This window comes from Perca flavescens, chromosome 12 (assembly GCF_004354835.1).
Source record: "Perca flavescens isolate YP-PL-M2 chromosome 12, PFLA_1.0, whole genome shotgun sequence".
Taxonomy (NCBI): Eukaryota; Metazoa; Chordata; class Actinopteri; order Perciformes; family Percidae; genus Perca; species Perca flavescens.
The window spans coordinates 750294-767305 of record NC_041342.1 but is presented as its reverse complement, the minus strand read 5'-3'; the positions used below and the strand labels follow the sequence as shown (position 1 = coordinate 767305).

The window sequence follows — 17012 nt, the reverse complement described above, 5'->3', positions numbered from 1 at the left end:
TGTCAGGCAACCAGCTGAGACTCCAGGAAGTAGCTGCACCTCCCGTACAACCCCAGTGTGTTTTACCCAGATGGAAGGTTACAGCACCAGGCTAGCTGGGTTAGCTGATTAGCTTTATGCTAAGCTAACCACCTGCTGCCAGTTTACTGGGTTTACCAGAGTTATGAGAGTGCTATCAATCTTCATATCTAACTCTGCAGGAAAGCAACAGCCCATAATGTCAATTATTTACTTTAACAAATATTTTTCAAAGCTGTGAGCACCACAAATAAAACCAAAATATAGCAACGTTAAAATACAACTGGAGGTAAGGAAATCATTTTTTGAAATGTGGATGGATTCAGTCCCTTCAAGAAGTCTCGTTGACAAACCGTTTTATAACGTTCCACACAATAAATGTTTTATTACTCTGTGAAAGGACACACATAAACTTAATACAAGTTCATTCACATTCTCCACTTCAGTGACAAACTAGAGCAACAGGAGCCTACTCACAAACACCGCTATGGGATGCCACATACAAAGCCCAGGGTGGATACAAACGGCTAAAGCAACACCACAACACACACACACACACACACACACACACACACACTTAGCAGGTGATAGGACACACACATGGCCAGCTCGGCACACTAAACCTCCTGTAGTTCACATTTCCCTTTCACAATCAAGATGGCAGACCCTTTGGTAAAGGTGTGAGCAGGTGTTCGATTGACAGCATGTGTTATCTCTTTAGAAGCAGTTTAGGGGATTACATTAATTATGGGGCTCAAAGTGCTGTTGAAAATAATACAATACAATAATACACAGCCTCGCTGTGTTCACACAACATGGGTGTTTGCTCAGATAGGTAGTTTAAAAGGTCTTTAGATATAACTACATTTTATCAGGACTTAAACTTGAATACTATTACAGTGCATGATAAGGAGTGCTTATTTTTATATATATATATATATATATATATATATATATATATATATATATATATTTAATTATATAATACCTTTTGATTGGGGATGTGGGATATACAATGTCAGCTCTGCTAGCTTGTTAAACTACATAAAGAGCTCTATTCCAAAGGACTTTTACTAAATTTTACCAGCCATCTAAAAAACAGAAGATCCCTTCTGAAAAGTGCAATGGCTTTACCTTACAATATAACTTTTGAAATGACCAACTATCTTTTCCAATCTATCTTAATTTCTTTGCAGTGGGTCAGTCGTTCACTGTTGTGTGAAGCTGGGTTCTGGTTGCAGCAGTGCGACGGGTCAGATGGCTGCCGAGGTGTTGGTCTCCTTGGGTCGGACCCGGGTCACGTGTTCCAGCTGGCCCGAGTCGGACACGTCGTAGCTCGTCTTGTACTTGGCCAGGATTTTCATCAGTGGGCGGAGCTTCAGCCACCACTGCTCTTTAGGGATCCTGTGGCTGAGGAGAGGAGGATGTCTCTCATGTAGACACACCGTACATTCTCACTGGCTAGGACATATTGTGGCATTTGTTCTGACACTTTTCTATGACATACAGTATTATGCCATGACTTTTTTCATGATATTTTATCACATACTATACTATGACTTTTTTGACAGTTTTTAATAGCTCTTTAATGTTTTCTGTAAAGCACTTTGAATTGCCTTGCTGCAGACATGTAATATAAATAAAGTTTCCTTGCCATACTATACTATGACTTTTTTTTTCAACATATTAAACTTACTTTTTTCAGGACATTTATGGCATACTATGTGATGTCTTTTTCGACATGCTATACTATGACTTTTTCATAAAAAAAATTATGACATATAGTATGTCATAAAAAATGTTTTAAAAAACTGTGCCTTTTCTATGACATTTTCATGAAAAAATATTTTTGAGGGCCTTTGAGAAACTATGCTGCACAATATTTGTTTTTTTATCGACATCACAATAAACCCATCGTGAAAGGCTGCAACATATGGTGGAAGACACTCCGAGAAATGTGTTAGTTGAAAGCAAATATCAGTAGAAAACTGCCCTTTAAAATGTAATGTCTTTTTTTATGGTGTCTTTTATACTCAATTCAATGTTCAATTTGTTCAATACGGAGAACTGAGTACACTTTAAAATCTGTTTATTTATCGCAAGTTATCCCGTTATCGAGGTATTCAACAACGTTACCGCACATTGCATATTTTCCTCATATAGTGCAGCCCTAATGTACAGTAAGTTATTCCAATTATTTTTGGTTGTTTGTTTGGGGAAGGTAAATGAAGGGCCTGTATTGCTACAGCGTAAAACTGAAAATGGTTCTTACACAAAGTCCGTCTGGTCCCGGAGCTGGGACACCGGCTGGAAGACCAGAGCTCGGCGACGCATCCCCAGCAGGCACGCAGTGTCCTCCGAGTTCGCAAACACTCGCCCTGCATCCAAGACACGCATCGCCTTTACAACCAAACACAAGCTGAATCCAGCCATGCACAGACACTGATCCAGACACAGCCCTGATCAATCCAGAACAACAAGGAACCAAGAGGAAATCATCTGGCTGCATGTCTTACCTCCTTTGTAAGACTCCTTGAGCGTGCGTGTGATCCACTGGATGGCTTTAGCAGCAATTTTGGTGCCAAAGTTTCTATCAAATGGTGAAGGAGCTCCTCCCTGTGAGAAGGACAGAAAGCATTGTTCTGTTTGAAGCAAGGCTGGGAAGTACAATTAATAAAGGATATCTGTATAATATATGTAAAAGGATCACAATGATGAATAATGCAACAGAATGTGCATTATATCAGATACAACTCTTCACTAAAACTCGCATTAGGTATTGATAAAACTTTGTTTGGCATTAGTTTGGACAACAAAATCCACTAGATCACATTATCAATGAATTATCACCCAGACCCAACGGAAAATATTTAGTGGACGCCCTGATGCACCCCACCTGTCTCTCAGTGCATGCTGGGATAGACTGCAGCTCCCTGCGACTATGGAGAGGAAATGGATATTTTATGGACTCGCTCAATTCATTCTGAACATGATTCCCAACATCACCGGCTAATGTACTTCCGCTGGTGAAAATAAAGCATGTAAGGTGTGTGTGTGTGTGTGTGTGTGTGTGTGTGTGTGTGTGTGTGTGTGTGTGTGTGTGTGTGTGTGTGTGTGTGTGTGTGTGTGTGTGTGTCCAACCTGCTGCATATGGCCGAGGATGTTCTTCCTACAGTCAAACACTCCTCGCCCCTCCTCAGTGTACAGCTGGTAGATGAAGTCAGTGGTGAAGTTCTCATTGGAGTTCTCATTTCTAAAACACACACATTACAAGGGCAACAGGTTCGTTAAAGGGTTGGTTCACTGAAATAACAAAGCAGTTAGGACCAGCTGTAAGCACTTTTCTTTGGAACTACCTTCTACCTAAAATATAATCCCCGGGAAATTATGTTCATTGTAAAGGACACAGATTAAAAAAGAGATATTGCTGTAATTTGGGTGAACCAGCTCTACAAGCAGACTATGTAGTGTCCTCGAGCTGTTGTTCTCTATACCCCCAGTGCTTAAGTGCCCTCGAGCCAGGGCATCAGGCTGCTGTCCACCTGCACAGCCTCTTGCAATGCACCCCTGTGCTCGAGTGTGTCTTGTAATAATGACATTACGCAGGTGCTAACCTCAGCACAGTCAAACAATGTCACCTACACACTGTACACAATATTACATTTGTCCTATTTCCAGAGACCTCCATCCCACTGGGAGCAATTCAAACAGTGTGGTGGTGCACTGGACTAAAATAGCCCCAACACATGAGATGAGGTGAAGTGTGTAAGGTCGATTAGCTGTCAAACATATTTTAAGACCAGTTGGTTTCGCGTAATTCATTGGAAACAAATACTTATTTACAACGACGCATCACGGAATCACCAAAATAATATTTCATATTTTTACACTCCTTTTGTTGTGTTCTCTCTCTCAGTCCTACACCTACACACATACAATCCCCCAGGTAATGCAAAGGAAACGGCAGTGGAAGCATTTTAAAAAGGACCAAAGTGTGTGGTAGTAGAGTCCGGAGACTAACCTGAGCACTATGCCCCTCTGGATGCTGGTCTTCATCTTCTGCGTCAGATGCTCCACGTTGGCCTGAAAACAGAGAGGAGCCGAGGCTCGCTTTAGACCGGAGCAGCACCAAATCACACGCCTCCGTCTCATCAACTCACCCCCCACAACCACAGGGTGACATTTACACCACCAGGGGGCCCCATATCTGTAACCTGGGCTCTTTTCATCTTTAATATTCACTTTTTCTTTTTTGCTTTCATTTTTCATAATTTCAGCAATTTTCTAAATGTCATCAAGAACATATTTTTAAAAGTAAAACACTTTTTTAGTATCTGCCTGACACATTTACTCAGTTAAGTTTTTTTTTTATCTTGGCTAAAGCTTTTGATTTTGGCCTATTAATAATGTCAATACTAATATTAAATAAAGAAAGATTTTACTTACAACCAAATTAAATTCAATCTATATTAATCTTCTTTTACCACTTAATGGTATTTTAGGAATATTAGTATCTGTAGAGTACACAGTGGCTCACACAAGCCAGTAGAATAAAAAACTACTCAAATCCAAACCCGAAATAAAAGACCTTCAACTGTACTACATCAAAAAGTCAACGGGTGTAGATGGGGGGCTGAGGAATCCTCTGTATACCATTAACTAAAAGAATAGACAACGGTGGAATGAACGTAAACACAGTGACAGCCCTGCCATGGAATAAGTGATGCAGTTTAGAGGTTATTAATAAATTGCTTCAGACGCACTGCCATAATCTGGATCACCTGCGCCCTCCTGAAACATAATCTGGGTCACCTGCGGCTGAGGCAGTGATCACCTGAGGGAAGCTCCGAGCCAGGTGGAACATTTTAAAAGATATATGAATGTATACTACTGGGGTTAAATTAAGGTTATGAAATATAAAGCAGGTGTAGAGACATTTTGTAAAAGAAAGCAGTACAGAAAAATAGAATGTGAGAGGTGCGTCGGAGGACAAGCAAGGTCCAACATTGCAAAAAAAACTCCCGCACACTGTCTAACTTGCATCAAGTTTAATAGTAGGCAACGTTTGGGTACTAGAAACGGTACTAGACCATCTTCAGGCCAAATACGCTGCCTACTATTAAACTTGATATATATATATATATATATATATATATTGCAAGTTAGACAGTGTGCAAGAGTACAAGAGTTTTCTTTGCAAATTAAAAGAAAGTACTCATCTGAAAACACAAGAGGGGGGTACAAAGGTCATGGTAGCCCTTTAATTGAAAATGCTGCCTCATTAAAACATCTTCCCTGAATAATAAGAGTGGATCTGTGACCTGCAGGTCCCGGATGTCAAACGGCTCCTCGTAGATGTAGACGGTGTCGGCGCCGGCAGCCAGACCACCCACGGTGGCCAGGTAGCCACAGTAACCCCCCATGGTCTCAATGATGAAGACCCGCCGCTTGGTGCCACTGGCTGACTGCTTGATGCGATCACAAGTCTGAATCACACACGCAGATTACACAGTTATGAACAAGAACAATATGGTAGATGTGTTCACCAAAGTAGAGCTGAAATGATTCACCTGTTATTTAATCAACAGCCATTTCACATAATAACGTATTTCTTAAATGTTTCACTTTTATCTATTTAATATACATTTTTAGTGAAATACGTCTGACTCTTTAGGTCTGTGGTCAGTCTAGTAAACAATCTGAAATGTAGGCGTTGCAAAACTCTGATGGAAATTTAGCGTTATGTCTGTAGACTAAACAGTTATTAACTGATGATGATCAGCTGCAGCTCTACTTTAGTAGATGATTCAAAGTTCCAGTCCATGCTGAGTCAGAGCAAACACTCAGAGTCTCAGTGATGCACAGGTTAACTCCTTATTGATTAGAAACCATTGACAGAGAGATAGATTAATAGATAAGTGAATAAGGTTTTACATGAAGTTTAAAATAACAACACAATCCATACCTAATCTAGGCTGTGACTGAATAGTAAAAATAGTAGATCAATCATAATTTATCATTTACTTTTGTGGCTTTATAGTATAAATTGAAATGTAGGAAATTGCCCCAATCACTTGACCTACCTGCTCATTTACTGGAAAGCTACATATTAGTTTGGACATCTAAAAAACAACTGTTGCAAGATATGAAAAACTTCAGACAGTTTAATTAGTTTTTCCTGTAAAAGGTTACAAGCATGCACCCTTAGGCTTAACTGTAAAATTGACATATTATGGGCTAAATATGCCCAACATTAAATATTGTTACTTCTTTTTTTGTGGTGCTAAAATATGACTATGTGTAGTAGCTCACTGGCTGCAGGTGGAGATCTGAGTTGGGGTGGTTAGTGATTGGTCAGAGTTGACCTGTGCTTACTGGGCCGTCGTTCCAACCAGATGAGTGAAGTCTACCATCTGGATAGCTAAATCAGGACAGTATACAGTCTCCTTTCTTTATTTGGCAAACCAAGAACAACCCAATGATCGGCAACATTAGACAGACTCCACCCATCTGGTATCAGCAGTACAGCAGGTAAAACCAAAGCAGACTGGAGCATGTCACAGTGATGCACCCCTCAAACACAAACTGTCCCAGCAGGAAGAGAGGGATTTGCCACATTACTGCTTCCGAAATAAAGATCATCAAAACAACATTACAACAGCCACTGACATACAAATGCATTATGGCCATCAGAGTTCAGCATTTTGGATTAGCAGGAAAATGTGTACTCACAGATTGTAGTTTTACTTCTGTTCTCACGTAGGCCTACAGCTTTTTTTCTTTTTTTATTAATGCATTTCTGAGATGAACTGGGATAACAATTCAGCTGGACTGATTCTGTTATCAAGCTATGTTCATAGGTTAACTAGAACTGTAACACTACAGGGTGCCTCTAGCTGTTATTTTCCACTTTTCCACGGGCCCTTACCTCCACAATGGCGTTGATGGACGTGTCAGCGCCGATACTGAGGTCGGTGCCGGCCACGTTGTTACTAATGGTAGCAGGCAACATGCACATCGGGATGCATAACTCCTCATAGTCGGCCCGGGCCTCGTACAGCTGCAGCAGGGACTCAAAGGCCTGGTGGTGGTGGCCGTGATATATGGTTAGACCACCAGGAGGCACACTACATATCTGTCACCCTGTCAGTGTTTTACAGAGTGCTTCATGGTGCACAATGGCCCTTGGCTTCTATCTTCATACTGAAATTATTTGGGTTGTAAATGAAGCTGTTTCCCAATTAGATGCTACATACTACTTGTGTACAGTATATACACTATGTACTTATTTTCATATGTAATGTACTATTTTTGCAGTTGCTAAGCAAAAATGAACGCACTTTTCCGTCACTTATTTTTTTGTTTGTGGAGCCATTTCATAACGTCTACAACATCTTGTTTTTACACAAGAAATGCAAACTATTAAAGATTTGAAAACTTAACCAGTTAGTTAGTTGGGCATAGCTGATGCTGGTTCAACAAGGGTTACATGGTGCTCTTTCCCTCTAGAGTTGGTTAAAGATAATCTATATGCCATTTTAGGAGCTTTCGCAACCCTGAAAAAATACATTTTTTGTAATTTTTTGTTTTAAAGATATGGTCAGATCAGCCTGAGAATTCTGTGTTAAAGATTTGTTTGCAAATGTAATTAATGATTCTAGTCACCAGCATTTCACCACCAAGATGGACCGTAAATGGATGAAAGTAAAGGGAGTCCTGAACTAAACTAAGACCATGAAGATACAGCTCTGTCACATGTGTGTGGTTGCTGGCTGGCTCTCTCCAGGTGCTGGAGGGCTTTGGCTTTCCATTGGCTAAGAGGTGATGGGATGGGGGAGTAAGGGGGGGGTCACCCTGGCTGACACATTGCGGTGTTGACGCGACGAGATAAAGATTGGGGTGGGTCTCCAGAGGCTGTGTTTCCTTTTATGTACAAGAATGTACAGAGGGCTTGGCCTGGTTCCAAACAATAACAGGACTGACATGGTGAGTGCATTCATTGGTGCTGGACTTATACATGCCTACACAGCATGCAGACTTACTCTCCAAACACACTGACTCTGTACCATTTCTAATGCAAGCAGAGCATCAGAAAGCAGGTTCAACAAACTCTGGGTTCAAACGTCATCTGCCGTTTCCCAAACAAACAGAGCGGGCCGCACAAACACAGCAGGGCCACATGCCCAAAACATGCCACACCACGTCACTCCATGCCCTAGCACTTACCTGGGACCTCCGCTGACTAGCTCGCCTCCAACAACAACCAGTATTACTGCAAGGATGTGTCCTGAGGCAGTGTATGTGTGTGTGTGTGTGTGTGTGTGTGTGTGTGTGTGTGTATGTGTGTGTGTGTGTGTGGACATCAGCTGGATCCTGCTCAGAAGCTTCTGTGGTAATTGTGACTGAGTTTCTACTGTTGTATGGCATGTCTGCAGCTGCAACATCTACAGTGGGGGAAATAAGTATTTGACCCCTTGCTGATTTTGCAGGTTTGCCCACTTACAAAGAATGCCAAAATCTACAATTTTAATCATATGTACATTCTAACAGTGAAAGACAGAATCCCAAAGAAAATTACAGAAAATCACATCATATGAATTTATTAAAATTGATAACCATCTGATGAGGAAAAACAAGTATTTGACCCCCTGGACAAACAGCAAGTATTCTGGCTCCTACAAGCCAGTTAGTCTTTCTTTAAGACACAGCCCCAATCCGAACCAATTATCTACATCAAATACACCTGCCTCACCTCGTTACCTGTATAAAAGACACCTGTCAACACCCAAACAACCAGCATCGAACATCACCACCATGGGCAAGACCAAAGAGCTTTCTACGGACATCAGGGACAAGATTGTTGATCTGCACAAGGCTGGGATGGGCTACAAGAGAATCGGAAAGCAACTTGGAGAGAAAAGATCAACTGTCGGTGCAGTTATCAGGAAATGGAAGAAGCACCACACCACCGCCAACCTCCCTCGGTCTGGGCCTCCACACAAGATCTTGCCTCGTGGGGTGTCCCTGATCATGCGAACAGTGAGGAATCATCCCAAAACCACAAGGGGGGGAACTGATGAATCAACTGAAGGCAGCTGGGACCACAGTTACAAAAGAAACGGTTGGTAACACACTACGCCGTCATGGATTGAAATCCTGCAGCGCACGCAAGGTCCCCCTGCTCAAGAAGAAACATGTACAGGCCCGCATGAAGTTCGCCATTCACCACCTGGACGACTCAGAAGAGGCCTGGAAGAAGGTGATGTGGTCAGATGAGACCAAAATAGAACTTTTTGGCCTCAACTCAACTCGTCGTGTTTGGAGGGCAAAGAACACCGAGTACAACCCAAAGAACACCATCCCCACCGTCAAGCATGGTGGTGGCAACATCATGCTTTGGGGGTGCTTTTCAGCCAAGGGGACGGGACAACTCTATTGTATTGAGGGGAGGATGGACGGGGCCATGTATCGTGGAATTCTGGACCGACATGTCCTTCCCTCAGTGAGAGAGCTGAAGATGGGTCGAGGATGGGTGTTTCAGCACAACAACGACCCTAAGCACACCGCCAAAGCAACAAAAGAGTGGCTGAAGAAGAAGCACATCAAGGTTCTGGAGTGGCCTAGCCAGTCTCCAGACCTGAATCCGATTGAAAATCTTTGGAGGGAGCTTAAAATTCGAGTTGCCTGGCGACAACCTCGGAACCTGAATGATTTGGAGGCTGTCTGCAGGGAGGAGTGGGCCAACATCCCTGTCGAAATGTGCACAAACCTTGTCACCAACTATAAAAACCGTTTGACATCTGTGCTGGCCAATAATGGATTTTCTACAAAATATTAACATGCTGTTTGTCCAGGGGGTCAAATACTTGTTTTTCCTCATCAGATGGTTATCAATTTTAATAAATTCATATAATGTGATTTTCTGGAATTTTCTTTGGGATTCTGTCTTTCACTGTTAGAATGTACATATGATTAAAATTGTAGATACTTATTTCCCCCACTGTACCTCAGTGAACTTAATAATCAACTGAATAAAGCTGTATTTTAAGGATTTAAAAAATGTCCATTAGCCATTCATTTTTGTCTGAGCATGTGTCTGAATTGTGTTTGAGTTTCTGTTTCCATACATATACATACATATATATATATATATATATATTAGAGCCGGGACTTTAACGCGTTAATTAAGATTAATTAATTACAGACTTTAATGCGTTAATTAAAAATAACATGTTAAACATTTTTTACGCATTTTAATCACACTTATTTTTGCACCGCGGGACGTTTCTCACTGGATGAGTTTCGGCGGACCGATTATACTGGAGCACCAACTAGCGTTCATGACTTCAGACCTTTTATATATGCTTTCGTCAGATTTTGAGAGACTAGTCACGTCACCTCACTCCGCTCGCCATTTCCGGGTGAGTCCCGACTGCCCTGCCGCCGACTGAACTCTCGGCTCGTTGGAGATGAACTGAACTCTCGGCTCGTTGGAGATGAACTGAACTCTCGTCTCGTTGTAGATGAACTGAACTCTCGGCTCGTTGGAGATGAACTGCTCCTCGCCTGTAAAGTAGACGAGAGCAGGCGACAGCAGCCGGGGACGGTGACAGTTTCTAGCCGTTCCAGCAGCCTTCAGCAGGACTAAATAAGCCAAATTGTTGCTGCTGTTGTTCTGAAAGATATTAAACATTCTGAACTTAGCAGAACCTTTCCTTGTTTGTTTTTTTCTTCATATTTGCAAAGTTAAATGATTTAGCATTTAAATATCCATTATTATAAGCTTCAGTCTCAATTTAAAAAAGCAATTAATCGCGATTAATTACAGCAAATTGTGCAATTAATTAGTTAATTTTTTTTAATCGATTGACAGCCCTAATATATATATATTATATGTATATGTATGTGTGTATATATACACATATACATATACATATATATATATATATATATATAGATTAATAAGTGTCAGGCTGCCAATGTTTACACAGAAAATATTACAGCCCACTGACACATTACAGCAGTGATATTGACGAAATCATTTTTGTCAATATGTTGCAGGAGTTTTGGTTTAACATGTCAAATAAATTCCACCTTCTGATTGTTAATGAATGGATGCGAGCTGTGAATCAGCGAAGCCCCAAACTCTCACAGGCTGGATGATGTGTGTGTGTGTCAGGTCTGACTTCAAACACACACGCTCTAACCCAGCCACACTTACATCAGTAATGGCATTCAGAGCGGTGTCTGAGCCAATGCTGAGGTCTGAACCAGGTATATTGTTGGAGACGGTGGCGGGGACCATAACCATGGGCACACAGAACTCATTATATTTGTCCCGTGCAGCAGAGAGTTCCAGTAATCCCACGTAGGCCTGCAGCAGTGAGAGTCAGCGTCTTATTGGTTGTTGTTGTTGTTTAGGATTTACAGACAACGGGAATGGGATGTAGGCGAAAAGTGAAGCAGCCAAACACCAGGGTCTTGACAAGTACAGTGGACATGAGGATATAGGAGAGGTTTTAACTAAACCATTGGGGTAGAAGCTAATTAGTTTTAAATGTAAGTTGCAATTAGTAGCCTTTCCACTTCCTATGTGCATTGAATTGTGGAACAAAAGTGTTTATCAAGAACTAGGGCTGGGCAAGTTAACACATTATTGTCCCTTAACTCATTAATTAATTAACGCCGACAATAATTTTAGCGCGCATTAACACAGTTTTTATTGTTTCTTTTATTATTGTAAAAGTCTGTTGCTCACAGGCTTTTATTTTGTAAAAGTCTGTGCTGACTGCTGCCACGCTTACAGGAAATGGAAAAGAAAAGAACTGGCGGATAAACAAACTAACGAACATGGAGAAGGGTACAGAACTTTAACATGGCCATTTTCATTTTAAAGTTCTTCCAGACGGCGCAGTCAACAACCAAAAAAAATAAATGTTCTTATCACCGGAGTACTTGCAAAACACACCGTTGATCCCAGCAAATCATTCAACGAAACAAACAGAGGCTCAAGGCGTCGGCAGACTACGTTAGATGCAGTGTGTGGGAGAAGCAGAGATAAACAAAGGCAAGAGAAGCTAACAGATGCCATAATGAAGTAGATAGCTACAGACTGTAGGTCCATAGTGAAGTAGATAGCTACAGACTGTAGGCCCATAGTGAAGTAGATAGCTACAGACTGTAGGTCCATAGTGAAGTAGATAGCTACAGACTGTAGGCCCATAGTGAAGTGGATAGCTACAGACTGTAGGTCCATAGTGAAGTAGATAGCTACAGACTGTAGGCCCATAGTGAAGTAGATAGCTACAGACTGTAGGCCCATAGTGAAGTGGAGAGCCCAGACTGTGATAGTGAAGTAGATAGCTACAGACTGTAGGCCCATAGTGAAGTAGATAGCTACAGACTGTAGGCCCATAGTGAAGTGGAGAGCTACAGACTGTAGGTCCATAGTGAAGTAGATAGCTACAGACTGTAGGCCCATAGTGAAGTAGATAGCTACAGACTGTAGGTCCATAGTGAAGTAGATAGCTACAGACTGTAGGTCCATAGTGAAGTAGATAGCTACAGACTGTAGGTCCATAGTGAAGTAGATAGCTACAGACTGTAGGTCCATAGTGAAGTAGATAGCTACAGACTGTAGGTCCATAGTGAAGTAGATAGCTACAGACTGTAGGTCCATAGTGAAGTAGATAGCTACAGACTGTAGGTCCATAGTGAAGTGGAGAGCTACAGACTGTAGGTCCATAGTGAAGTGGAGAGCTACAGACTACAGGCCCATTAGTGTTGTGGAGGACGTCGGTCTGAGAAACATTCTGAGAATCACAACAAATGACGGCAGGTATGAGATTCCCTCAAGACACTAGCCTCGTGAGACCGTCCTGATCTGGCGAGCTCCAGTTTTCCACTCGCAGATCAGTCTGGCATCTTGAGATAGAGAAAATTTGGAGCCATTCGCCAAATGACCGGGCCAATCAGCATTGGTTTTGAGGCGGGTTTAGGTGGTGATAGACTGATGGTTTATCCAATCAGTTAACCAGTATTAGCTAACAGCGGTAGCCCTATTTCTGTTAGCTGCTCACTAATGCTTTTCTCTTGGATCCTTCTTTTGGAATATGGACCGGGAACCTGAAATGGTGCCTTTTATTCCTAAATTCTCGTTACACAAACGGCAAATCTCCTTTACCGACATGTTGCTAGCTTGCTGAGCTAACGAGCTATGCTTTGCCTGCAGCAGCAGGGGCTTGTGGTTGTATTTTCATACGCTTTGTTGATCTGATTGGTTGATTTGGCCCATCTATCACCAACATAGGTGATAGACAGATGGTTTATCCAATCAGCTAACCAGTATTTTCGCCCCTTCCCAAAAGTTCTCCAACGGAAAGTTCCCAGATGGATATGCCGAGCAAATGCGAAGCAATCCATCTGGCGGAGTCAGGTTATCAAGACGCACCATCACAAGAAGAATACACCAGTTGTATGAAAAGGAGAGGACCGCAAAAAAGACAACTTTACAACGTGTTCCTCTCACTGGACATCACTGGGTAACCATAGTTACCTCGGAGTTACAATTTTAATGTTATGATTATATACACAGTATATATACACAGTATATATACTGTATATATATATGTATATATATATATATACATATATATATATATATATATATATATATATATATATATATATATATATATATATATACAGTATATACTGTATATATATAACAAACAGGATAACATGAATGCCCTGGCAGTGGCAATAAGCTTCAATTTTGTATTTGCTTTGATTACATTGTTTTAGTTGAGATTTACACTAAATATTTTAACTGCTACTGTATAAACTAAATGCTGATGTTAAGTGTTTGCAGAACAAATGTTATGGCACTTTCATTGATATGGCAGAACATTTAAAATAAAATTGCGCTATACACTACTTTTGAATGCATTATTGGATTTTGCGTATAACAACGCGATTAATCGTGATTAATTAGGGAAATAATGCGATTAATCACGATTAAAACTTTTAATCGTTGCCCAGCCCTATCAAGAACACAATAAAAGGTTAATCTAACTTAACATACAGACATCTTTGAGTTTTAGCGCAGTTTGGGATTTAAAGACCCCAAATCCCCTTAGAACTGTGCTGATCTATAATGTATGTAAATTGAAATTAACACTGTCTGGGTGTGTTCAGGAACATGTAGCGAAGAAATAAACATAAAGAGGGCGTTAGGTAGGTAGGGCATGGTGGTCAGAGATCAGAGACACCAATGGCGGGTGGGACGGACCAAAAGGTCTGGGAGGACTGTACTGGTGGGAGAAGCCAAGAGGAGAGAGCCAGGCCAATCACAAAGGACAGTGATGCAGACAGAGGAAGTAGCTCCACACACAGAAAGACAGGGAGGGAGACAATGTTCATTTTCTGGCCAAGCTGCCCAAGTCAAAAAACGATGTATTTTGTTTTGTTTAGACATTCAAAAATCATTATAATTAGTGAGGGAAGTTAATGAGGGAATTTTTCCAGCCCAAAATGCAACTTGCACACTTAGTATTCAAGTTCACACTAGTTCACTCTACTGATAAATATAAACCCATCGTTTGGTTGACATCACCTTTATGATTTTGATTTTTAATTCAATCATCAAAAGGCTTTGGATTCGCAGCTTGGCCTTAAAGTAATAACCATATATGGACAGACATGGAGAGCCTCTAACAGTTAAATGTGTTTTAAATGTATTCTGAAAATATGGTTTTACAGAAGTTGGAGACATGTTTGCATAATGGAATCAGGTAAATGAGCCATGTTAAACAACACAATACATAGTGCATGTAACATACTGAAAAGAGAACGCTTATTAATGTTGTATAGCAGGTACAATAACGCTGACCAATGAAGATAATTCAAAGTAAACTTTTCAAATGAATCAAGAATTTCTGCTTTGATACAATTATTAGAACTATACAACAATCAGAAACAACTATTTTTAAAGTTTAAGGAAATACTAATATTGGCACACACAAGCTTGTTTTTCTATCCTTCTGTGATAAGATAAAACATGTTCAGAAAGATACAATGTTGTGAAATCAAGATAAAACACTGCCATTATGCCCAAAAATCAGGTAAAGTTCCATACCTCAAATCCTCCGATGACCAGCAGGGCGTTGATGTTATGGATCTTAATCTGTTCGGCAATCTTATCCAGATGTTTGCCTGGAAGAGTTCTAGCATTTAGAAAGGAAATAATTGAATAGTGTTGTTAAAATGTTTTTAGTTTTTTTAGTGTTACCCTTAAGACCCTAAAAATGTTTTATTCTTTTGTAGTCAGTTAGGGTACAGTTATATAATCTGACAATGTATGAAATTCATAATCATGCAAGGAAAATAACCAGAAGTTTTTGTTGATATACAGTAAATTGAAGGATTAAGCCCTTATTCAGACAGGATTAATATTCCAGGGGGAGGTGAGTAATGTAATATCTGCGTCACTCATTGAGTTGTAATTCATCACTTGTTGTTTGAGCAAGGGGGGGAAATGTTTTCATATCTCCTATCTGAGGATCCACTACTTAATTAATATTTAAAGCTAGAAATCATGAGTGCAATGCAAAAACAAGGGTACATTTTAAAAGAGTAAGCAAGAAACTGGAGAAAATGTTAAATTATGTGCAATGTAAAGAAAGAAACATGTTTACAGAATTTAATATTTTTAACTAATTACTTAATTAATTACTAACAATATCTACGGTATTATCACTTTAGGTCCAGATTACAAACACCTACACCTTTTCTCACTTGAACTCACCGTTTTGTCCCCAGCAGTGAGCCTCCCTGGCCAGTCCAACCCCCGACATCTCCCCATTTGATCTCCTTGATCTGATTTTACAAAACAGGAAGATGTCATTATTATTCACATTATCATTGTCCTTATTTTGAACTAAAACTACTTTACTATGCAGATATTCAACTTTTTGTATACATTGAGGTGATAAGTCACAGATCCACAGACCTCACAGTCAACAGATTTGACCAGAGCTACTTTCTACAGGCTGTCTATGGATTATCTGGACTAACAGGGACACTGCTTTCAGAATAAGATATGGTTGCTTAATGTCTTTAATTTAATTTCTAATTAGTAATCAAAGCACTAAAAACATGAAAAACTGCCAGTATGATCCTTTAAAGCCCCTTCATCAGTGGAGTCCTGTCCTGTATATTATTGGATATATTCTTGTCATTGTATTGTTGTACGGTCACTGTGCCGTAGGGCTGGGCAATAATTCAAAAGGATCATTTATTGTCTTTCAATGGAATCATATTGTGATGAAATCATATATCCAGATATCGTGATATACAATTACGTTGTCTAAAAAGATAATAACACACATAAGCACATACTAACTCAATTGTCTCAGAAAATTGGTTGTGCAATATCATTTGAAGAATTGCCGATTTGTTTTAACATCACAATATTTTTGTGCATGCATGTAAACATAGTGAGTAAATAGCTGGAATTTTGTATTTCTTATTTCACTAGAAATGTTGTTTGATGATTATTTATCTAAAATATCATTGTCAACACTACATTATTGTCGCTGTATTTTTGATGTATTTTGTCAAGAACGTGGTGATATCTGATCATCTCCATACTGTGCTGGCGTACAGTAGCTACATTTGACCAGCAGCTCTACATAATGATCAGTGTCCTACTTAGTTGGGGTTTAAACCAGGGATCACAGCTTAACTTTTCAATCAAGTCTAATCCTTCATCGACAACTCGCCTCGCTTCATCACTTTCAACAAGTCAGAGCTGCTCTCTGCACAGCTGAACAAGTGTGTGGAAAGCATGCATGCAGTCAGAGAGGTATAACCAAGACTTTGTGTGTGTATACACGGTACAGTACAGCTGCTGTGAGAGTGGAGTAATTGGCTTACACTAAGTAGCACTGTTCATCTGGACAGCCTTAGTCTTATCACTGTAGGCTGTGCAGCAG

General features: G+C 40.3%; 1 protein-coding gene across 4 annotated transcripts in view; it reads right to left on the bottom strand.

Moving 5' to 3' along the window:
- Nucleotides 1–970: 970 nt before the first annotated feature.
- Nucleotides 971–17012, bottom strand: part of LOC114565617 (ATP-dependent 6-phosphofructokinase, platelet type) — a 34534-nt gene continuing 18492 nt past the window's right edge. For 2 of the 4 annotated variants that reach the window (XM_028593781.1, XM_028593782.1), the window contains exons 14-22: nucleotides 15824–15894; nucleotides 15155–15242; nucleotides 6947–7099; nucleotides 5340–5504; nucleotides 4040–4101; nucleotides 3160–3271; nucleotides 2535–2634; nucleotides 2291–2396; nucleotides 971–1428 (exon numbers count right to left, since the gene is read on the bottom strand). In XM_028593781.1, the coding sequence (XP_028449582.1) occupies nucleotides 1272–1428; nucleotides 2291–2396; nucleotides 2535–2634; nucleotides 3160–3271; nucleotides 4040–4101; nucleotides 5340–5504; nucleotides 6947–7099; nucleotides 15155–15242; nucleotides 15824–15894 (1014 nt within the window). In that variant the 3' untranslated portion in view covers nucleotides 971–1271. Of the gene's footprint in view, nucleotides 1429–2290; nucleotides 2397–2534; nucleotides 2635–3159; nucleotides 3272–4039; nucleotides 4102–5339; nucleotides 5505–6946; nucleotides 7100–11239; nucleotides 11393–15154; nucleotides 15243–15823; nucleotides 15895–17012 lie in introns of all 4 variants that reach the window. The other 2 variants (XM_028593779.1, XM_028593780.1) reach the window with 2 other exon arrangements.